Source organism: Cnephaeus nilssonii (genome assembly GCF_951640355.1).
Source record: "Cnephaeus nilssonii genome assembly, chromosome: 19".
Lineage (NCBI taxonomy): Eukaryota > Metazoa > Chordata > Mammalia > Chiroptera > Vespertilionidae > Cnephaeus > Cnephaeus nilssonii.
In genome coordinates, this window is record NC_137090.1 from 48,923,142 (window position 1) to 48,947,661 (window position 24,520).

The 24,520-nt window shown below is 44.9% G+C and overlaps 1 protein-coding gene across 6 annotated transcripts in view; it reads right to left on the minus strand.

The window, feature by feature from the left end:
- Nucleotides 1–24,520, minus strand: part of SPECC1 (sperm antigen with calponin homology and coiled-coil domains 1) — a 256,884-nt gene that overhangs the window by 169,866 nt on the left and 62,498 nt on the right. For all 6 annotated transcript variants that reach the window (XM_079797262.1, XM_079797264.1, XM_079797265.1 and 3 more), the window contains one exon: nt 16,910–17,045. In XM_079797262.1, coding sequence (XP_079653388.1) covers nt 16,910–17,045 — 136 coding nt within the window. The remainder of the gene's footprint in view (nt 1–16,909; nt 17,046–24,520) is intronic.

The following is a 24,520-nucleotide window of genomic DNA, read 5'->3' on the forward strand; positions in this document are numbered from 1 at the left end:
ACGACCCAACAATCCCACTCCTGGGTATATACCCAAAAAACTCGAAATCATTAATATGCAAATATCTATGCACCCCTATGTTCGTTGCAGCATTATTCATGGTGGCCAAGACATGGAAACAGCCCAAGGGCCCTGCGATAGAGGACTGAGTAAAGAAGACGTGGCCCATACACACAATGGAGTACTCCTCAGTCGTAGGAAACGATGAAATTGTGTCATTTACAACAACATGGATGGACCTTGAGAACATTATGCTAAGTGAAATAAGTCAGACAGAAAAAGCTAAGAATCATATGATTTCACTCATATGTGGGATCTGAAACTCATGAACACAAACTGCAATGTAGTGGTTCCCAGAGGGAGGGGGGTGGAGGGAGAAGAGGATCCAGCAATCTACCAGATACAGAGTTCAAAACATGGCTATAAGGATGTTCGATTAACTTAGTAAGAATTTCAACAAAAAGATAGTAAGCATTAAAAAAATGACATAGAAACCATAAAAATGAGCCAGGCAAAAATGAAGACTACAATAACTGAAATGAAGATTACATTAGGTGGAATCAGCAGCAATTTAGATGAAGCAGAGGATCAAATCAGAAAGTTGGAAGACAAAGTACCAGAAAATAACCAATCAAAACAGGGGGAAAAAAAGAATAAATAAAAATGAGGATAGTTTAAGGAACTTCTGGAACAACATCAAGTTTACAACATCCACATCATAGAGGTACCAGAAGAAGAGAGAGAGAGAGAGAGAGAGAGAGAGAGAGAGAGAGAGAGAGAGAGAGAGAGAGAATGAGGTTTAACATCTTTTCATATATATCTATTGGCTGTTCATATGTCTTCTTGGGAGAGGTGTATTTTCAGGTCCTCTGCACACCTTTTTTTAAAATGTGTTTTTATTGATTTTAGAGAGGAAGGGAGAGGAAGAGAGAGAAAGGGGTCAAGAATCTATTTGGAGAAATAATGGCTGAAAACTCCCCTAACCTGGTGAAGGAATAGACACACAAGATCAGCAAGCACAGAAAGTCCCAAATAAGATGAACCCAAAGAGACCCACACCAAGACACATCACAATTAAAATGCCAAAGTTTAAAGACAAAGAGAGAATCATAAAAGCAGCAAGAAAATAAAGCAGTTAGTTACCTACAAGGGGCCTCCCTTAAGACTGTCAGCTGATTCCTCAACAGAAACATTTCAGGCTAGAAGGGTAGGTGCAAAATATTCAAAGTGGTAACAAGCAAGGACCTACGACCAACATTACTCTAGCAAGGCTATCATTTAAAATTAAAGGAGTATTAACACAGAGTTGGGCAAGGTGAAATTGGCATAGAACATTCAATTATTTTTAACTTTTAGAAAACAGTGGGATGTCAATTAAGAACAGTGACATGCTTTTAAAGGTACCATATATTGAATCATGAGCACTTTTGTTTTCCCCTGTGGGGCTACAGGAGCCTCCTCTGGCCAAGTACTTCTCCAAAACGGATTGGTGTTCAACCCTCATCACCTGGGTACTCACCAGGTCTCACCTCACCAAACCCCACTGCCTGTAACCCATCCGTGAGGATCTGGCAATCCCACTGTGAGTGGATATACCAAAGGGACCGAGGGCAGGGGCTCAGACAGCAATGCTATTCACAGTAGCCAAGAGATGGCGACAATACAAATGTCCACTGATGGGTGAATGGATGAACAAAAGTGGTACAGCCATACAATGGAATATTACTCAGCCTTTTGAAAGGAAGGAAATTCTAACACCTGGATGAACCTTGAAGACATTATACTATGTAAAATAAGCCGGACATTAAAGGACAATATTGCATAATTCCAATTATATGAAATACCAAGAATAGGCCAGCTCATAGAGACAGAAAGTGAAATGATGGTTAGCAGGGGCTGAGAGAGGGAGGAATGAAGAGTTACTGTTCAATGATTAGAGTTTCAGTTTTGGCAGATGAAAAGGATTCTGGAGATGGATGTTAATGATGGTTGCACAACAATGTAAGCATGCTAATATCCCTGGCCTGCACACTTAGAAATGCTTAATATGATACATTGTATGTCCTGTTATTTTACCACAATTAAAAAATAAATCCATCAGGCTGGCGAGGATGTGGAGAAAAAGGAACCCTTGTGCACTGCTGGTGGGAATGCAGACTGGTGCAGCCACTGTGGAAAACAGTATGGAGTTTCCTCAAAAAGTTAAAAATGGAACTCCCATTTGACCCAGCGATCCTACTTCTAGGCATATATCCCAAGAAACCAGAAACACCAATCAGAAAGGATATATGCATCCCTATGTTCATAGCAGCACAATTTACAATAGCTAAGATTAGGAACCAGCCTAAGTGCCCATCAGCAGATGAGTGGATTAAAAAACTGTGGTACATCTACACAGTGGAATACTACGCTGCTGTAAAAAGAAGGAACTTTTACCATTTGCAACAGCATGGATGGACCTGGAGAGCATTATGCTAAGTGAAAAGAGCCAGGCAGAGAAAGATAAATATCACATTATCTCACTCACTTGTGGAATATAAGAACAACATAAACTGATGAACAAAAATAGATCCAGAGACAGAGAAACACGGAACAGACGGGCAAACCTCAGAGGGAAGGTAGTGGAGGGCGGGGGAGGGTTAGAGATCAACCAAAGGACTTGTACGCATGCATATAAGCATAACCCATGGGCACAGACACTGGGGTGGTGGGGGCTTGTCCTGGGGGGTGGGAGTGGCCGGGGAGGGGTCAATGGGGAAAAGGAGACATATTTAATACTTTAAACAATAAATAAATAAATACATAAATAAATCCATCAGGAGAGTTTAGTACTGTTGACTCTACACTTCAAAATAACACCAGAACCCAACTACTGACCCCGCTCTCCGGCTGCACCCCGTCTAGGCGCCTCCTTCCTGGTGTCCAGCATAGCCTCTGGCCTGGTCTCCCCTTTCCACATGCAGTCAGGCGCTGTCCTGTCCCCTGGTGGTCCCTCTTGCCTACAACAGTGCTGGGCACAGAGCAGCCACTCAAAAATGTTTGCTGAATTAACTAATGACTAAAAGGAGGATTGGTTCTAGTCTGGTAATGAAACCTTTCTTCGGAACCAGGACTCAAAGCGCAAGAGCACAGCAGTGTTTTTGAGGAGGCTGCCATCTAGTGGCTGGATTCCTTCATAGCTCGGTGGGGGCTCAACATTTCATGTGACCCTGAGATGTGCAGTTAATGAGGTAGCAGGGAGGACCACGGCCTGTGCACAAGGACCATCCTATCCTCTAAAACCCATGCCTACCGGGTAAGATGAGATATACCCAAAGGATACCGTGGAGAGAACGGGAAGAGGAACATATCTGGGCTGCAATGCAGATCTGTTAATAATATTGATGTTTTAAAAATTAGAGGAGTTGCCAAAACCGGTTTGGCTCAGTGGATAGAGCGTCAGTCTGCGGACTGGAAGGTCCCAGGTTCGATTCCGGTCAAGGGCATGTACATTGGTTGCGGGCACATCCCCAGTGGGAGGTGTGCAGGAGGTAGCTGGTCGGTGTCTCTCTCTCATCGATGTTTCTAACACTCTATCCCTCTCCCTTCCTCTCTGTGAAAAATCAATAAAATATATTTTAAAAAAATTAGAGGAGTGGATGTGGAGTGTGGAAACATCATTTGAACTCTATGAAGCCAAGTTTCCTGATCTGATTAAAACGCCAGGCTCTCCTTCAGGCTGCTGTCGGAATACAGGGAGGTAACAGGCCAGTAGAGGGGCCACAGGAAGCAGGCAGCAGCTGGTCCGTGGAGACCGTGGCTGCGGCCCTGCCCCATGGCTGATGCCAACTGGCAGAGCTCAGGGCACAGTGCAAAGCTGGATGCCAGAACCTAGACAGAGCCTAGACAAGGCTCCATAGCCCCTGGGTTAGATGGTGAATTAGCACGACATGTAAGTGTGAGCAACCATAAAATTATTACCAAAAGACTGGTAATTATTGGCCAAGTGCTTCTCCAAAAGGGATTGGTGTTCAACCCTCATCACCTGGTTATGCTAATATGCGTACAAGTCCTTTGGTTGATCTCTAACCCTCCCCCACCCTCCTTCCCTCTGAGGTTTGCCGGTCTGTTCTGTGTTTCTCTGTCCCTGATCTATTTTTGTTCATCAGTTTATGTTGTTCATTATATTCCACAAATGAGTGAGATCATGTGATATTTACCTTTCTCCAACTGGCTTATTTCACTTAGCATAATGCTCTCCAGGTCCATTACCATTATTTCTCTGGTACTAGGTTTGACGGTTCTTCCTAAGGACAGATCAATTCCCAAGAAAGGGTGCAATACAAGCTGATGGTAGGTTTAACTATGGTGAGGTTAAAACCACAATACTGTTTTATAATTTCACTAGAGGCCCGGTGCATAAAATTCGTGCACCCAGGGTGGCGGGGAGAGGTTTCCCAGCCGGGCCTGTGCCCTCTCACAGTGTGGGAGCCCCACGATCCATCGCCCCAAAGAGGTAGACCCCGCCCACCCATCCGGGGCTCCTCAATGGATTGCCCCAAAGAGGTAGGCTGGAGCCGCGGGCGCCCCCTCCACACCGCGTGGAGCCACGGAACCTCCCAGGCCTCACCACGCAGAGCCACGGGACCCACCTCCACACTGCACACGCAGCGTCAAGCCCCCGCCCACACACACACAGCCTCCTGGTGATTGCTCATTGTGGTGTGAGGGTGTCACGGCATGAGGGTATGAAGATCACATAGGCTTTTATTAATAGGACTAGAAGCCTGATGCATGAAGATTCGTGCCAGAATGGGCCTTCCTTTCCCTGGCTGCCGGCACCGCTTTTGCTCTGGCCGGAGCTGCGTTTCTACCTTCCTACGCCGCTCAGAGGCCTAGAGCGGCCGGGGGGCGGGGTGGAACACCATGGCGACGATGCAAGTGTCCTGCCCCATCCCCAGCAGCTTGGTGGGCGTGTATGCAAATTAACCACCATCTTTGTTGGGTTAATTTGCATACTCACTCCTGATTGGCTGTGGGCATCGCAAAGGTACGATCACTTAGCATGTTTGTCTATTATTAGGTAAGATGACAAGATCCTTTTCAAAAATAACACAGTTGAAAGCACAGATAATAGCATCCATTACAAAAAAATTGGCACAAAGCCAAAAGTTCAACAATAAGACTTGAGGGAAAGTCTTAAGCCATAAAGAAAATTCTGTCCCCAAGGAGTCTATATATAATTTATAATTATATCTTCCTTTTAACAGGAAACCAACTACATAGTGCTAGCATTCTTCTCATTTTCTTTTATTATTTTCCTTTACAGCTGAATCTCTAGAGAATGAATGTAAGTCCAGTGAGCATGCAAAGCGGGGTGCCCTTTCTAACACAAAAAAATCATCTCCTTCCTTTCTCTGCTTTTGTCCATGTAAAACAAAGACAAAATGTGGCCCAATGACCCCCTAACACTGCTGTGCAAGTGCAGGAGAGGCGGCACCTGCTACAGGGCAGCCAAAGCTGATGGGCGCTGCCATTGTATATGCAGGGTGTCTGAAAAATGTACACACACACACTGAATAATTATGAAGACAGTGTTTACTAAAATACATTTCATTTTCAAAATCGAGCCATCAGCTGTTAATATGTGTCTACATTTTGGGGGACACCCTGTATGTATCACTTTCTTATCAGAGGACACTTCCGCTATTTCCATGTCTTGGCCACCATGAATAATGCTGCAATGAACATAGGGATGCATATATCATTACAAATAAATGTCTTTAAATTTTTTAAGTAGATAGAAGAGGGGTTGCTGGATCATATGGTAATTGCATTCTTAATTTTTGAGGAACCTCCATACTGTTTTCCATGGTGGCTGCACCATCTACATTCCCACCAGCAGTGAATGAGGGTTCCCTTTTTTCCACAGTCTCTCCAACACTTGCTATTACTTGTCTTGTTGATAACAGCCATCCTAACAGGTGTGAGGTGGTATCTCATTGCAGTTTTGATTTGCATTTCTCTAATAGTTAGTGAAATTGAACATCTGTTCATATATCTCTTGGCCACTTGAACGTCTCTGTAGAAGTATTTGTTCAGGACCTCTGCCCATTTTTTAATTCAATTTTGTTGTTGTTGAGTTATATGAATTCTTTATATATTTTGGATATTAACAACTTATCTAAGGTGTTGTTTGCATATATCTTCTCCCACTCAGTTGGTTGCCTTTTTGTTTTATTAGTGGTTTCTTTTGCTGTACAGAAGCTTTTTAGTTTGATATATCCCATTCATTTATTTTTACTTTTACTTCCCTTACCTTTGAGATCAAATTCATAAAATCCTCCCTAAGGCCAAGGTTCCTAAGTTTAGTATTTATGTTTCCTTCTATGTAATTTGCTCTTTCGGGTCTTAAATACTGGTGTTTGATCTATTTTGAGTTAACTTTTGTGTATGGTAACAAATAGCAGTCTAGTTTCATTCTTTTGCATGTGGCTTTCCAATTGTCCCAGCACCATTTACTGAAGAGGATTTCTTTGCTCCATTGTATGTTTTTGGCTCCTTTGTCATTATTTACCCATATACCTGTGGGTTTATTCTGAGCTCTCAATTCTGTTCCATTGGCCTGTGTATGTTTTTTTTGCCATTGCCATGCTGTTTGAATTATTGTGGCTTTGTGGTGTAATTTAAAGTTAGGGAGGGTGATACCTCTGGCTTTGTTCTTTTTTCTCAGTATTGCTTTGGCTACCAGGGGTCTTTTGTGGTTCCATATAAATCTGATGATTTTTTTTTTGGTTCTATTTCTTTAAAAAATAACATTGGATTTGTATAGGGATTGCATTAAATATATATATTGCTTTGGGTATATGGCCACTTTAACTATGTTGATTCTTCCTAACCATGAACACAAGATATCTTTCCATTGCTCTGTGCCTTTTTCAATTTCCGTTAATGTCTTTTATTTTTTTATTTTTTAAATTTCTTTATTGATTAAGGTATTACATATGTGTCCTTATATTCAGTGTACAAGTCCTTCATACCCTTTGTTAAGTTTACTCCTAGGTATTGTACTCTCTTTGTTGCAATTGCAAAAGAAACTGTTTTTCAATTTATTTTTCTGAAATTTCATTGTTAGTATATAGGAATGCAATGGACTTTTGTACATTGATTTTGTATTCTGTAACTTTACTGTATTTTTTTATTGTTTCTAATAGTTTTTTGATGGAGTCTTTAGGGTTTTCTAGATAAAAATCATGTCATCTGCAAAAAGTGACAATTTTACCTCTTTATTCCCAATTTGGATGCCTTTTATTTCTTTCTCTTATCTGCTTTGGCTAGGACTTCTAGTAGTATGTTGAGTAATAGTGCTAAGTGTGGGGATCTCTGTCTTGTTCCTGAACTTAGGGGAAAAGCTTCTATTTTTCACCATAGAGTATGCTATTAGCAGAGGCTCTGTTATATATGGCCTTTCTTATGTTGTGGTACTTTCCTTTTATATCCATTTTAGAGTATTTTAATCACAAATGGATGTTGTATCTTGTCAAATGCTTTTTCTGCATCTATTGATGAGATCATCTAAGTTTTATCTTTTCTTTGGTTAATGCAGTGTATCACTTTGAATGATTAGTGAATGTTGAACCATCCTGGTGCCCCTGGAATGAACCCCCTTTGATCATGGTGTGTGTGTGTGTGTGTGTGTGTGTGTGTGTGTGTGTGTGTGTGTGTTTTAATGTACTAGTTGTATTAGAATTGCTAGTATTTTGTTTAGGACTTGCATCTGTATTCATCAGAGCTATTAGTCTTTAGTTTTCTTTTTGTGTGTTATCCTTGCCAGGTTTTGGTATGGTGTAATGTTGGCCTCATAAAATGTGTTAGGAAGTATTGCCTCTTCTTCATTTTTTTTTTTTAAGAGTTTGAGATCTTCTTTGAATGTTTGGTAGAATTCACTAAAGAAGTCATCTTCTCCTAGATTTTTACTTTTGGGGAGGTTTTTGACAGTTGTTTCAATTTCCTCACTGTTGATAAGTCTACTTAAATTTTCCAGTTCTTCATGAATCTAGTCTAGGAAGGTTATATATGTCTAAGAACTTGTTCACTTCTACTAGGCTATTGAATTTGAAGACATATATTCTTTCATAGCATTCTAGTATGATCCTTTGTATTTCTGTGGTGTCCATTGTAACTTCTCATCTTTCGTTTCTGATTTTGTTTGAGCCTTCTCCTTTTTCCATATGTTTGTCAATTTTATTAATCTTTTCAAAGAAGCAGCTCTTTGTTGCATTAATTTTTCATACTGTCTTTTTTATCTCTAATTTATTTAATTCTTATCTAATTTTTATTTCCTTCTTCTGCTGACTTTGGGCTGCATTTGTTCTTTTTTGAGTTCTTTAAGGTGTAATGTTAGGTTGTTTATTTAGGATTTTCCTTGCTTCTTGAGGTAGGCCTGTAATAATATGGACTGCCCTCTTATTACTACTTTGCTGCATCACAAAAGTTTTGAGATGTAGTGTTGTCGTTCTCATTTGTCTCTGTGTATCTTCTGATCTCTCCTTTTATTTCTTCTTTAACCCAGTCATTTTTTAGTAGCATGTTGTTTAATCTCCACATATTTGTGTTTCCCCCCACCTTGTTTTTGCAGTTGATTTCCAATCTCAAAGCACTGTGACTGGAGAATATGCTTGGTATGATTTCAATATTCTTAAATTTACTGAAACCAGCTTGGTGTTCCAACATATGGTCTATTCTTGAGAATGCTCCATTGCCCTAGAGAATGTATAATCTGGTGCTCTGGATGAAAGGCTCTGTAAATGTTATGTCCATTTGGTCTAATGTGTCATTTAAGGCTGGTATTTACTTATTGATTTTCTGTTTGGATGCTCTATCCATAGCTGTCAATGTGGGTATTTAGGTCCCCAACTATAAGTATGCCCTAGCTGGTTTGGCTCAATGGATAGAGTGTCAGCCTGCGGACTGAAGGGTCCCAGGTTCGATTCCGGCCCAGGGCACATGCCTGGGTTGCGGGCTTGATCCCCAGTAGGGGGCGTGCAGGAGGCAGCCAATGGATGATTCTCTCTCATCATTGATGTTTCTATCTCTCTCTCTCCCTCTTCCTTCCTCTCTAAAATCAATATATTAAAAAATAAAAAATAAAATTGATATATATATATATGTGTGTGTGTGTGTGTGTGTGTGTGTGTGTGTGTGTGTGTGTGTATGTTTTTGTCAGTTTTTCTCTTTAGTTCTGGTAGTAGTTACTTTATATATTTTGGTGCTCCTTGATTGCGTACATATATATTGAGAAGTGCTATGTCTTTTTGATGTACTGTCCCTTTTATCATCATAAACTGTCCATATCTGTCTCTTGTCACCTTTTTTAAAATCTTGAAATCTATTTTGTCATATATAAGCACTAGAGGCCCAGTGCACGAAATTCACGCACAAGGGGTGGGGGGGTCCCTCAGCCCAACCTGCACCCTCTCGCAATCCAGGACCCCTCGGGGGATGTCCGACTGCCAGTTTAGTCCTGATCCTGCAGGGATCGGCAGTCGGCCATCCCTCTCGCAATCCGGGACTGCTGGCCTGCCTGCCTGCCTGATTGCTCCTAACCACTCACCTGCCTACCTGATCGCCCCTAACCACTCTGCCGACCTGCCTGATGCCCCTAACTACTCACCTGCCTGCTTGATCACCCCTAAACACTCTGCCTGCCTGCCTCATCACCCCTAACCCCTCTGCCTGCCTGTCTGATCGCCTCTAACCACTCTGCCAACCTGCCTGATGCCCCTAACTACTCACCTGCCTGCTTGATCGCCCCTAAACACTCTGCCTGCCTGCCTCATCACCCCTAACCCCTCTGCCTGCCTGCTTGATTGCTCCTAACTGCTTGCCTGCCTGCTTTATCACCCCTAACCACTCTGCCTGCCTGCCTGATCGCCCCTAACTGCTCACCTGCCTGCCTGATCACCCTTAACCACTCTGCCTGCCTGCCTGATTGCCCCAACCCCTCTGCCTGCCTGTCTGATCGCCCCTAACCACTCTGCCTGCCTGCCTGATTGCCCCTAACTGCTCACCTGCCTGCCTGATCACCCTTACCACTCTGCCTGCCTGCCTGCCTGCCTGCTTGATCGCCCCCAACAGCCTCTTCCTTGACGCCCGCCACCGCAGCTTCGTCCCGAAGGACGTCCGGAATGACGTTCAGAGGGTCGTTTGGCTGTCTGGTCTAATTAGCATATTACACTTTTATTATTATAGAAGATGGCTACACTTGCTCTTCTCTGGGTGCCATTTGCTTAGAGAACCATTTTCCAACCTTTCGCTTTGAGTTTATATTTGTCCTTGTAGCTGAGATGTGTCTCCTGAAGGCAGCATATGGTTGGGTTTTGTTTTGCGACCCACTCTGCTACTCTGTGCCTTTAATTGCTAAGTTCAGTCGATTTACATTTAGAGTGACTACTGATATATGAAGATTTCCTGTAGCCATTTTATCTTTTGTTTTCTGATAGCTCTGGCTTTCATTGTTCTTTTCCCTTGTGTTTCTATCTGTTGTTTTGATTTGGTGGTATTCTATGATTTTTCCCCTGTTTCCTCTTCTTTTAATGTATGTGTCTCAGTTCTGTTTTTTGTATGTGTGTGTATGGTTACCATTATGTTTATGCAAAAGAAAGTTTCATGTACACAGTAGTTCTTTTTCTTCTGAATGCATCTTATCTTTACAAGTACAGATCTTTACTTCTTTCTTTTTTATGTTTTTGTTGTCACAAAGTATCCTTATTTATGCTGTGAGTTCATTTCCGAATTTCAGTAGCTATTTTTCTCTCTTTTAAAAATGTTTTACCTTCTTTATCCTTTATGTTATACTTAAGTGTATCATAATCTATTTTGAATAAGGGTTGCAATATCCAGCTTCGGTCTGTCAGTCATCTTACTTATAGTTTTGTATATTTTTGCCTTTTGTCTCAGGTACAACACTCCCTTTGGTATTTCTTGTAACAGAGATATTGTGGTGGTAAATTCCCTCAGCTTTTGTACGTCTGAAAAAGTCTTTATTTCTCCTTCATATTTAAAGGATTAACTTTGCTAGATATTTTATTTTTAATTGGTAATTTCTCTCTTTCAATGGTTTGAATATTTGATTCTTAGCTTGTAAGGTTTCAGCTGAAAAAACTGATGATACTGTAAATGGAATTTCCTTCATCTTTTCCCTGGCTGCCTTGAGATTTCTTTTATTTCCATTAATCTTTTACAGTTTTCATATAATGTGCCTTGGAGATGGCCTTTTTGGATAATTGGTGTTCTGCTTGCTTCTTGGACTCAAGGATCCAGCTCTGTCCCCAGGTTTGGGATGCTCTCATCAACTACTTATTTGAATAGGCCCTCTGTTACCTTCTCCTTCTCTCTGCCTTCCAGTATACCCATCATTCTTATACTGCACTTTCTGATGGAGTCAGGTCGTTCTCATTGAGTTCTTTCTTTATTTTTATTTTTACCCTGAAGTCTCTCTTCTTCTACCGTGTCATCTGTATATTTCTATCTTCGATATCACTAATTTTTTGCTCCATCTGGTCAGCTCTCTTTCCTAAGCTTGCTAGTTCATTTTTTATCTCTTCTTCTACAGAATTTCCATTTGGTTCTTTTTTAAAGTGTCATTCTCTTTTGTAAAGTGATCCTTTTGTTTGTTGACTTTATTTGACTTCATTAAACAGTCTACCTGTATTTTTTTGTATCTTGTAGATTTTTTTTCAGAACTGCAATATTGAATTCTCTGTCATTTATATAACATATTTCCATTTTCTTTAAGTTTATTTCCTGGGAGGTTTTTCATTTTCTTTCTTTCTTTCTGCCTCATTACCTTGGTTACTCACAGTATTTGATGGATTCCTTTTCTGCCTAGGCATCTATGGGGATGAAACCTGATTTTTTAATATATATTATTTAAATCATTTTTTTCAGTTACAGTTGACATACAATATTATATTAGTTTCAGATGTACACTACAGTGATTAGACATTATATAACTTACTAAGTGATCATCCCAATATATCTCGCACCCATCTGACACCATACATAGTTCTTGAAATATTATTGACTATATTCCCTATGCTATACTTTGCATCTTTATGACTATTCTGTAACAACCAATTTGTACTTGCTAGTCCTTCTCCTTTTTTACCCATATCCCAACCCCTCTCTCATCTGGAAAACATAAGAATGTTTTCTGTATCCATGAGTCTGTTTCTGTTCTGCTTATTTTTGTAGATTCAATTGTTGAGATATGTTTTTATTGTTCATATATATTTTTTCTTCTTAAAGAAGACCCTTTAACATTTCATATAATACTAGTTTAGTTTGGTGGTGATGAACTTCTTTAGATTTTTCTTGTCTGGGAAGCTCTTTATCTGACCTTCAATTCTAAATGATAGTTTTGCTGAGTAGAGTAATCTTAGTTGTAGATCCTTACTTTTTATCACTTTCTTTTATTTATTTCTTATTATTTTTTAAATTAAATGCTTTTTAATTTCAGACCTATTTTTTATTTTTAAATCTTTATTGTTAGAGTATTATAGATGTTCCCCTTCATTCCCCCATTCTCCCCCTCCTCCCGGTCCCTGCCCCACCCCAGGCCTTCACCACCCTATTGTCTGTGTCCATAGGTAATGCATGTAAGTTCTTTGATTAATCTTTTCCTGAACCCCTTCCCTCTGAGATTCATCAGTCTGTTTCATGTTTCTATGCCTCTGATTCTATTTTATTCATCAGTTTATTTTGTTCATTAGATTCCTTGTTTATTTTTATTTTTAGATTCAGTTGTTGATATTTACTTATTGCCATTTTATTGTTCATATATCATTTTTCTTCCTAACTGCTTTTCTCTTGTTGTTTTTAAGAGTCTCTCTTTGTCTTTAACCTTTGGCATTTTAATTATGATGTGTCTTGTTGTGGGCCTCTTTGGATTCCTCTTGTTTGGGATTCTCTACTTCCTGGACTTGTAAGTCTATTTCTTTCACCAGTAGAGGAAATTTCCTGTCATTGTTTCTTCAAATAGGTTTTCAATATCTTGCTCTCTCTCTTATTCTTCTGACACCCCCATAATGTAAATTATGGTACACTTGAAGTTACCCCATAGCCTCCTTACACTATCTTTATATTTTTGGATTCTTTTTTTCTTTTTGTTCCTCTGGTTGGGTGTTTTTCTTCCTCATATTCCAAAGTGTTGATTTGCTTCTCAGAATCCTCTACTGTTGAATCCCTGTGAATTATTCTTTATTTCAGTTAGTGTATGCTTAATTTCTGACTGGTCCTTTTTCATGTCTTTGATGTTCTCACTAAGGTTCTTGAAATTCTCACTAAGATCCTTGAAATTCTCACCAAGTCCCTTGAAGCTCTCATTAAGAACCTTGAGTATACTTATAACCACTGTTTAAAACTCTGTATTTAGTAGTTTGCTTGCTTCCATTTCATTTAGTTCTTTTTCTGGAGATTTCTTCTGTTCTTTGCTTTTGATCACTTTCAATATTTCTTGCCAACCCCTTCTGGCCTAAAATGTTTCTGATGAACTGATTTGATTATCTGATTTATCTGTTGATTCACTGTAAATTATTCTTCATTTTAGTTAGTGCATACTTCATTTCTGACAGGTTCTTTTTTATGGTCTCCATGTTCTTTTTAATGCTGTTGAAGTTCTCACTAAGTTCATTGAGCATCCTTATAACCAGTATTTTGAACTCTGTATCTAGTAGATTGCCTGTCTCCATTATGCTTAGTTCTTTTTCTAGAGTTTTGTCCTATTCTTTCATTTGGGACATGTTTCTTTGTCTCCTCATTTGGAAGCCTCCCTGTGTTTGTTTCTATGTATGAGGTAGAGCTGCTATGTCTCCTGAGCTGGGAAGAGTGGTCATATGTAGTAGGTGCTCTGTAGGGCCCAGTGGCATAGGCTCTCCCAATCACCTAAGCTGAGTACTCTGGATGCAACCCCAACCCCGTGTGGGCTGTGTATTACCTCCTATTATAGTTGAGCCTTGGTTGCTATTAGACCATCAATGAGAGGGATTTACCCCCAGTCCGATTGGCCGCAAGGACTGGCTGTAACCACTGACCACTGTGGAGGATTAAATGTGCAGGGGACGATCCCACAGAGCAGGACTTACTTCAATGGGGTGCTGGTGCCTGCTGAGTCTGTCCCTTGAGTGCGTCACTTGTAGAAGTGGTTGAGTGGTGCTTTGACATGGTCTGAAGCTATCTACCAGGTGTGCTGGCTCTGAGGCCTCCCAGGTGGCACAGGCCAAGTTCAGCTGCCACCTGTGTTCTGCCCAGGGCCAGCCGGCATGAGCTGCAAAGTGATCTGCAGATGGCTGCTACTTGTGTTGGGCTTGGAGGTGCGCCTAGGTGAGGCCAAGTTGTGAACCAAGACTGGCTGCTGCTAGTACCAGGTCTAGGGCCACTTAGCCAGAGTACAGAGCATACTGAGGCCAGATTCTGCTGCTTATTTGAGAGATTTTAGAAAAGTCTGAAACATGAGCCAAGACAGACCATTTGTATGGAAAAACTACTCAAAACAGTTTGGATGGGCCTGCAAGCAAGATGGGGTTGGGTCTCATGGAATTGCCAGGATGAGGGGTGTCTCTGAAAAGGAACAATGGCCTCTGCCAGCACTTTTGTCTGACAGAAAGCTGCCACCCTGAGCTCTTGCCCTAATGTAAGACAATTCAGTTCCTCCCTGAATGTCCCTGGTAGCTTTCTAGCTGCTGTCCCAGCACTGGAGCTCAGAGAGTGTGAGCCCAAGTAAGTCCGTGTGCAGGTCCTGTAAGAGGAACTGCCTGGAACTCAGCCACAATCCCTGCTGGTTTTTACAGCCAGAAGTTGTGGGGACTTCTCTTCCTGGCACTGGAACCCTGGCCTGCTGTGGGGCTAGGACCCGTGGTTCCTCAGGAGGAACCTCTGCAGCCGAGATATCCTTCCCAATTTTCATAGACCACATGTGGGTGTGGGACCATCCTGTTCTGCATCTCCATCCCTCCTACTAGTCTCAATGTGGCTTCTTCTTTAAATCCCTAGTTGTAGGACATCCATTCAGCCAGGTTGCAGGCAGTTCTGAATGATGGTTGTTCTGTAGTTGTAATTTTGATGTGGTTGTGGGAGGATTCAAGTACCACATTTACCGATGCCACCATCTTGACCAGAACTTCTGCCTTTTTTTTTTTTTAAGAGTATCTTCTCTATTTAGTAGCTTGATAAGAAGTCTTTCTTTTGTTCTCCAGTAGGTGACACTGAAGCACAAATGTTTAAATTTCTCTTGCATTGCTTTGGTTTGTCAGATCTCTGCTGGATGGTGGAAAATGTCTTCTATTCCCTGGGGAGGGGAGCTTCTCCTCTGTGGCCAGGTCACCTCAGCTTCAGGGCTCTGCACCCATGGGGCAACATGGTCAGGGATCGGGTTCCAGGCCTGTGAAATCCCAGTGCTGTTCTCTGCAGAGATGGGTGGGGGTGGGGGAGCTGGGAGAGGCCTGTTGGTGTGTCTGTAGATTTGTTCTCCCAGTAATGGTGACTGCTAGACCTCAGCTGCCTCGCCTTTGTGTCTTTGCCCGTCACTGCGATTAGTTGCCAAGTGCACCTGCTGCTCAGGGGGGACTGTTTCTCGCTCTCCAGTTCTCAGGACAGCAGATAACATGCTCTGTAGCTCAACACTCACGGCTACAGCTCCTTCTGGGGCCGGCTGCTAGTCTGGAAGGGTGAGGGGCGCCAGCCTGGCCCCATGGCTGTTTTCCTGCCTGCAGTGGCAGACACCATACAACCACGGCGGCACCTCCGCACCATCTCTGCCCAGGTCACTGGGTCCGGGTGCAGCCTATACCAGCACTGCCGTAGGCCTGCTCACCTCCCTGCATCTCTCTGCTCCTCCGGCTGCAGGTGGCAATCCGATTCCTCCCCTCTCCCGAGACCGGCGGTGAGCGATGGGCTGCACCTGTGGCACCCGCTTCTGTTCTTCTCCTTTCCCACCCGCCTGCTCCTCGCACTCGCCTGCCTTCAGATGTTTCCATGTGAGGACTCTCAGATGTGTTTGTAGGTGAGCAGGGAATCCTTTATTGAATTATAGCTGTTCAACTTGTAACTTCAAAGTAAGAGACCAGAGTAGCCTTTCTCGCCGCCTCTGATGTCACTCCTCTATTCTTCCATGTTTTAAGTTTCCCACGTTCTGGACTCAAATATAATGGTTAAAAAAACTTTTCTGGCCCGGCCGGCATGGCTCAGTGGTTGAGCATTGACCTGTGAACCAGGAGGTCACGGTTCGATTCCCGGTCAGGGCACATGCCTGGGTTGCGGGCTCGGTCCCCAGGTTGGGACGTGCAGGAAGCAGCCAATCGATAATTCCCTCTCATCAATGATGTTTTTATCTCTCCAACCCTTGCCCTTCCTGTCTGAAATCAATAAATAAATCATAAAACCTTTTCTCTTTCTCAAAAAGACAGTAATACTGAGAATGTTCACATTTCCATGGCCACCGCCCTCTAAGCAACTCAGACTGCAGAGCATCCCGATCTCCATGGGCTGTGGAACACCACATCTGTGAGGGACCTACAGAGCTGGCTCATTCACTCCTCAGTGCCTGTCACCCCAAGACAACACCAGGACATATGCCACCTTGCCTGGACTTCACACAGGCACCATGGCAGATGCACAACTGGAGGACAGCGGGAACCACGGCATCCCCGTTACCTTTCTGTTCTTGTCTGTCCTCCCCGCTAGATGTAACTCCATGGGCTGGATGTTGTTGCCTAAAACAGTTCCTGGCCCAGAGTAAGTGCTACACACATACCTGATGAGGGGAGGGATGCATCCGTCTCTGACGTGCTGTCCTAGGCCAAGATGAGTGGCCTGCTGGGTCCCCCTGACCTGGGCCCCTCAGACATGCGTTCCTGACCTGCGTCCCTCCTACCTGGGTGGCTCCTCAGGCGGCTCTCAGTGAGCTCGGAGAGGGTTCCGGCTGTCGAAGTCTTTTTCAGGCGAACTACCCCGGAAGCGGTGGTACTTCCCGGCTTGTTGAGCATGTCCTCACTGCTGGCCCTCTTGAGCTAAGAGAGAGGCAGAGGGGAAAAAGGATCAAGAGACCCGTTTTCAGTAAGGAGTGCCATACACCAACCCCACGGCCCAGCGGTCATGGTGTGGCGGTGGCCCTTTGCGGAGCACGGCAGTGCGAAGGGGACAAATGCAAAGCTCGACACAGCTGTGTGTGTCTTTTACAGGCTGGAGCATAATCTTTCCCACCATTTCAAAGAACATTATAAGATTAGGGGAATAATACCATTGTGCCACACTTCAAATAATGAATTCCTAAATACCCTGTTTTCCTGGGAAAATATTTTTTAAAGAATGGGAGCTGATGAAAAAAGAACTGTGAGATGCAAAAAAGTCAGGACATGGCAATGCACAAAATAATTCAAGGACAAAATTAACTTAAAAATATATGTCTGGAGGAAGCAGAGGAAAGAGACGTACATGACCTGGAATCTACCGTGCTCAACACCAAGTACTCCGCCCGGGGTCTCCCGTAGACAACGAGTTCCAAGGGAAGAAAGGACGTGTTTATTTGGAGGCCAAAAGAACACTGTTAACGAATGACAGAAAGAAAAGCAGAACCCCTCACTCCTTTCTGCTCTCTTCTCTGTCATGAAAAGGGAGACCAAACATTTGTCGGAAGAAATTGAAGTTTAAGCGGGGGACCCCATGCAGCCGGCCTTTCTCCAGGTTTCACAACCCGTGTGACGATGATGTCACTGGAGTCCCCAGGGTAGGAGTCACCATATTGAACCTGCAGTGGAAGCTGTAAACGACGTTCAGCCACGCCGTTCAGCCACAGCCGGTTTGAAATGAACCCCCGGCAGTGCTGGCTGCCCCGAGGGAGCACGGTGGGAGCCCGTGGCCATCAGGAGCAGCCTCCATGTCAACAACCGTATTCCATCTCAGCTGTGGGACCCACTGCTGTGGAGACTGGCGTGGCTTTATGCACCAGGAGGGTTGGGATTCCAGATTTGTATTTGACAGACGTCTTCCTGTGTCTCCTCTTGTCTCTGCAACTTCACTGAAACCCCAGAATGGGAGGCAAGACCCAGACACCAACGCACAGATGTAGCTGAAGACCTCACGGTGTGGGCTGCATATTGCTGGTTATGATGATCTGGGCCCTCAGCTTTCCAAACCTGTCCCTCTGCTGACTATTCTGACTGCAGAGCTATGTCCACTGGAGCCGTTCCCAACCAGCTCGCACTTCCTTGGAGAGAACATGTCTGAGAGAATGGAGTGCCCAAGCGAGCTGGTTGAGCGTGGTCTGCGTGCTTTAAGAGAAACACTTCCTGCAGGACGGGGCTTAATACAAGGAGTGCTTCCCTGCAGTTGTGGAGACTCGGAGTTGGTGGATGACGATGATGATGTGGCTCCATGCCTGCAGGCCTGGAAGAACGGCCACAGGGAAGGCACAGCCTTGCCGCCCGCTGATGAGCCTGCAGAAAGGCTGACGAGCCAGCGGGGCAGCCGCTGAGAACCCCACCTGTGAGCGCAGCGTCACACGTGCAAGAGCGGCACCGAGCACTGGGGCAATAATCTACACTCTGAACCGACACACGCAGTGTGGAGCGGTATGTTTTAGGAATCGGTCCAGATGTGAATTTTTTCCAAGCAGCTTCACTGAAACCATACAATGGGGTGCGATGTTCTTGGAGAGGCTCTATGTAGTCATATTCTAGAAAGTATAGTTAGCTGCACTAATGTTTTTATACAAATAATACATAAAAACATTTTGAGGTTGTAAAGACAACTATAAAATAAAATTGTTTCATCTGCTGGTGAAAAAAAAGAGGGGAGCCTTAAGTGGCCTATCACTGCTGGTCCGGAAACGACACCAAGTCAGTGAGAAAGAGCGCAGGACTCCTCCCAACCACTGTGAGTCTCTAAAGAACATCATGAAGAGGGATCGTTCTAGAACAGAGATTTTTCAACCCGTTTGCAGCAAGAATTTTTAAAACATGCACTACCTGACTATTTAGTCACGCGCACTGACCTCTTTTCCCTTACGTTGTCAAATAAAAAGTGACAACAGCCAGCACAAGAATAGCCATCCAGTGTGAAATGAATCAAAATTTTATCTATTTTTTGTCCAATCAGCAAAAAATACCTTTTTTGGTGTGCCACAGAATTCAGTAATTACTGTGTGCCGTGAGATGAAAAGGGATGGAAATCCCTGTTCCAAAACCCCAGAGACAGGGAGTGCCCAGAGCCCTTACGGATATATCGAATATATCGGACACCTGGAGAAAACATATGGGAAAGCCCTCAATCAGCAGAGACTGACGTGGGCAGCTCGGCCCACTGCACTGGTCGAAAGGCCCTGCTCCATCCTCCTCCACTGGCTTCGGGGTCATTCACGGAGAATTAGGGTTCAAAGGTTTTCGTGATTTAAAAAAACATTTTCCACTTTGCATTGTTTACATTTCAGGGAGCCACACCCCCCAGAGTAGCTTGAAAGAGAAGAAATGCTAATACCAAGTGCCAGTGAGGTGGTGGGACGAGCTGACAACAGAGTGGGAAAACTGGCCCAAGCCCACTGACACTGAGCGTTTGCACCCTGGGATTCAGCCAGCCTGTCCTGGGCCTGTTCCCGAGAGAAATGAGGACACAGGTCATCAAAAGAATGTTCGGCCCAGCGGGCGTGGCTCAGGGGTCGAGCATCGACCTATGAACCAGAGGTATATTCGATTCCTGGTCAGGGCACATGCCCGAGTTATAGGCTTGACCTCCAGGGGTACTGCAGGAAGCAGCTGATCAATGATTCTCTCTCACCATTGATGTTTCTCTCTCTCTCTCTTGCCCTCTCTCTCTTGTGCCCTCTCTCTCTTCCTTCCTCTCTGAAATCAATAAAGATATATATATTTTAAAAAGAATGTTCATAGCAGCTTTATTTATAACAGCCAAAACTAGAAAAACCCAAATGTTCTTCAACAGAAGGGGTAGAAACTATAGGCAATTTTTAAAAATCATGAATGTACCAATGAATCTCAAAAACATCATCCTAAGTGAAAGAAACCAGACACAGAGGACTATATACTCTGATCCGTTCATAGAAGTTAAGAATTGGCAAAAGTAACTGATGGGGACAGAAGGCAGACAGAGTTACCTCTAGGGCGTTACTGAGTTGAAGGAAGCTTCTGGTGCTCAAATGTTCTACATCTCGACTGAGTGGGGTCACACCGCCACAGACACAGTCAACCGTCAGTGAGCTGTGAGCTGAGTCTAAGATGAAGGAACTTGATGTTCTTACGGTAAGCATGCTATGCCTCCATTAAAAAGAAAAAGGAAATTGGGAGGGGGTTATAATTTGGGCAAAGCTTTGGTTCCACCTCTGGAAAGGCTAGTCTATTTTTTTTTCTCCATTTTCCCTGATAGTTATTTTAAAATGTTTATTGTGGCAAAATATACATAACATAAAATGTGCCACTTTAACTATGAGCTCAGTGGCATTAAGTACATTCACGGTGTTGTGCAACCGTCACCACCATCATCTCCAGAACATCATCCCAAACTGAAATTCTCCTCATTAAACAGGAACTCCCATCGCCTGCTTCCTCGGAGGAAAGATGATGGAAGTCTTAGCAATCTTGGTCAAAATCTTTAACAAATTATTAATTTAAAAAACAAATTGCTACCCCAGCTGGTTGAGCTCAGTGGATAGAGTGTCAGCCTGCGGACTGAAGGGCCCAGGTTCGATTCTGGTCAAGGGCACATGTCTGGGTTACGGGCTCAATCCCCTGTGCGGGGCGTGCAGGAGGCAGCCCATCAATGATTCGCTCTCAACATTGATGTTTCTATCTCTCTCTCCCTTCCTCTCTGAAATCAGTAAAAATATATTTAAAAAAATAAAAAACAAATTGCTAACACTGAAAGGATGGTTTGCATGCACTTAAAGATTTTCACAATTTAAAAAAATTGTGGGGAAAATTGTGTTTATATTCGCAGTTTACTGGATGTGAACATAAACACATCTTCTGGCCCACTTTGTGACTCTGGTTTAAAACAGGCCCCAAATGGCCTTGGAGTTGACGCAGAAGCCACTCGGTGGCTGTCCAGGAACTGCGGAATCACTTTTCTGTTCCCCATTTCAGAGTAACGGGGTTGCTGCGCCCAAGCTCTCCGGCCTCTCAAAGTGCCCATCAGGTCACCAGTGTAATCTGTATATGACAACAGTGCATGGTGTCAGCAACCTCTTCTCAACAGAAAACAACAGCTGCTATTCACTCTGCCTAGAAGCATGCCCAGGTGCCTCCCTAGGTTCCCAAAGCAAAATCTATTCTGAATTTAGGCTTTGGAAACTCCCCAGACCACACACCAAATAAAAAAAAGGGAAACCACTGTAGTTAAGGGAATTTTAATACAAATGATGTGCACTTGGTTCTGCTTTCCTCTACCTGATTCCCTGCATCACTAAGGTCAGTAAATGTCACACAGAGAAGTGGGAGAATCAGATTCGTACTTTTACCATCTCTCCTCCTCACAAAAGGCCCAGGGAGCAGAGGGTCAGTCTGCAAATCCAACAAACGAGAGGGCAGCGGGGACAGGGGTGAGGCTGCCTCTGCACATGGGCAGCCTCTGCCCACGGGGGGCCAGAGGGCAGGTCGCCTCACCCCTCCTCCGCAGGAGGTGAGAGGACAGGCAGGGCGAAGAGGCGGAGGACAGGAGCCCAGGCAGCGGGGACGTGGTGGTCCAGTCTGTATTGTCAGCACATCTGACCACGGTAAGTCAGGCAGGCTGCTGGCCACGGCGTCTCCTCCCGGTGCAGGGGAGTATGCACAGCCGCAAAGCCGCTCCAGGGAGCAGCTCGTTCCCCTGCACCTCCCACGGGAATCCCACTGGAGAAAGATTTGTTGCTCGAAGCTTTTCCAGGAAGCAGGACATAAAGGCGAAAGCAATTCTCCGCGTCCTCCCAAGCAAAAGCCACTTGTCCTCTGTCACTATCTCTTGGACGCAGAGCAGATACGGAAAGCTCCCAGTCTCAGCTACTGATGCTGGATCTTGCCCGGCTCCTGGCTGCATTGTTGGCTTTGTTTCCTGGTCCCTGAAAGCAGCCACGTGAGATTTCTGGTTTGTGACAGATGGTCCGGCAGGGATGCGCTTTGGCGTTGCTTTGGTACATTTGGTAAGTACTTTCACCAACTGGCTGATGGTTAAGCTGCCAAGCACTGCCCAGGAAAGCTTACAAAAAGAAAAACGTGTAAATAGCTCACGGATGAAAGGAACTAAAAATTCTTCTCAATTGCACAGCGGTCGTGGGGGAAATCCGGAACTCTAAAATCGTCACACAGAACTTAGTGCAGTCTTAAAGGCAGATGCCATGTGCTGGTTGAAGCACTTCTCAAACTTGGCACGCCTCAGAATGTGGAGGCTCATGAAGTGCACGCTGCTGCCTGGACCCCGACCCCGATCTGCCACCACCACCTCCATTGCTGACTCCCTGGACCTCGGTGGAGCCTGGGCACTTGCATTTCTACGTGTCCCGGTGATGCTGACGCTGTGGTCTGGGAAGCACTTTGAGAACCAATGTTTAGAGCAGCAGTGTCGACGGAAATACAGTACGAGCCTCAGGCATAGTTGTATACTGTCCGGCAGCTACATTAAAAAATACTGTGACTGCTGGACAAAATTAATGTTAAGAATAGGTTTTCTTAACCCAATACATTCAAAATATTATCAGTCAATGTCAAGTATATTGGTAAGGCACCTGACTTGTTTTTGTACTAACTCTTCCAAGTCTGGTGTGACTTTACACCTGGAGCACATCTGGGTTTTGACTAGCCACATCCCAAGGGCTCAACTGCAGCATGTGGCTTGTGGGTACTGCCCTGGGCATGCGGGGTTAGAACACGCCCAAGAAAGACTGCACAAGACTGACGGGGTGCCCAAGGCGTGTAAGGAACATGCCTAAACTATACGACTCTGCTCTCTGGGCACGGGGCTCTGACCCCTGCCCACAGGGGCCTGGGCAGGCTCAGTACATGCCTAGCCAAGCAGACCTTTCCCTATTTTTTTTCGTGGTTTTCTTTAAAGCAAACCAGAAGTAAGTAAGTCAGCAGCCAGGCCTTCCAAGGAATGTGAGAGGCTTGGGCCTGGGGGCATCCCGCTCGCACCGCTCTGATGACCAGGCGCCAGCAGACACAGAAGCAGAGGCAAATGGAAGGGAGTGACAGAGTTTTGGGTGTTCCAGTCCCGGTCCCAGCCTCTCTCAGCTCCAGTCTGTCCCTGTCCTGTCCACAGGGACAGGGGAGCCTCAGGGTCTGTTCAGTCTATTTCTTTCCAGCCAGAGCTGGCTCAAGTCAATGTTCTGTCATTTGAGCGGCCAGACTGAGGTGGCCTGCTCGCCTCAGCGCACTCCCCGCTTCCCCTCTGGGCACTGGGCGAGCGAGCGAGGCCTCCCCCATCCCTGGGCCACGCTCCCCTGCTTCTCTCTCTCCCTTCAGGGGCAGCATTTGAAGTAGGAGATTTCATTCCACTTTGGTGGATTTGTTTCTGTTTCCTGGTTTTGACCAAAGACATACCTATCCACCCTGTGTACCTGCTCACTAAGAGCAGCCAGAGGGAGATGATCGGTGCACCCTCCGCTTCCCGGCAGGTCTTCATAGTCAACGCGGGGGGGGGGGGGGGGGGGGGGGGTGCAGTCTCCGAGCTTTCCTGCCTATCGCCATGTCCTTTCCCTGCATGGGCAGGGCAGCGCCCTCCTCCCCGCTCCTTCCCTCGGCCCTGTCGCTCTCCTCCTCAGACCCAGGCCGGCAGGTGCTGAGGCGCAGAAATGGGAGCAGCCAGCCTCTAACAGGAGGATCTGCTTCCCCTGGCATTTCCCTGCAGAACGCTCACCCATCGACGGCAGAAGCGGCCACATTCCTTTGTCCTCAGGGAACACTCCTGAGCTTCCAGAAGCTCCACTGGTCTGTCACTGGGGAAATGTATGCTTTTATTTGAAATTTAAATCAAAGATGTCTCCCAAGTATGCTACAGGCCAAAGATCGTACAGACAAAAGTCACAGAAATAATGGCTGAATCCAGGATCACAGTGATAAACGACTTTGGTGTGGAACCCTCAGAGCACAGGACAGCTGCCAACCGCCCGGAGGTTCACAGACAGAAGGGCAGAGCCAGGACCCCATCGGCCTGGACTGAGCCCCTCCTCCTGCCTGACATCCCCCATCCTGCCACGCCGGGGCCTGGCGGGCAGACCTGGCCTGCAGGTAGCAGATGCTTTTCTAAGCCTGAGGGACAGAGCTGCGTGCAGCCATGGAGACAGCCACGCGGAGCAGGGGTGTGGGACACGCGGAGCAGGGGTGTGGGACACGCGGAGCAGGGGTGTGGGACACGTGGAGCAGGGGTGTGGGACACGTGGAGCAGGGTTGAGGGACACGTGGAGCAGGGGAGAAAGGCAGTAGGAGCCACGGTGGTGAGGAGGGCGCTGTACAGTGTGGAGGGATGATGTCTGATAGGGACCTTTGAGCACAGACTTAAAGGAGGAGGA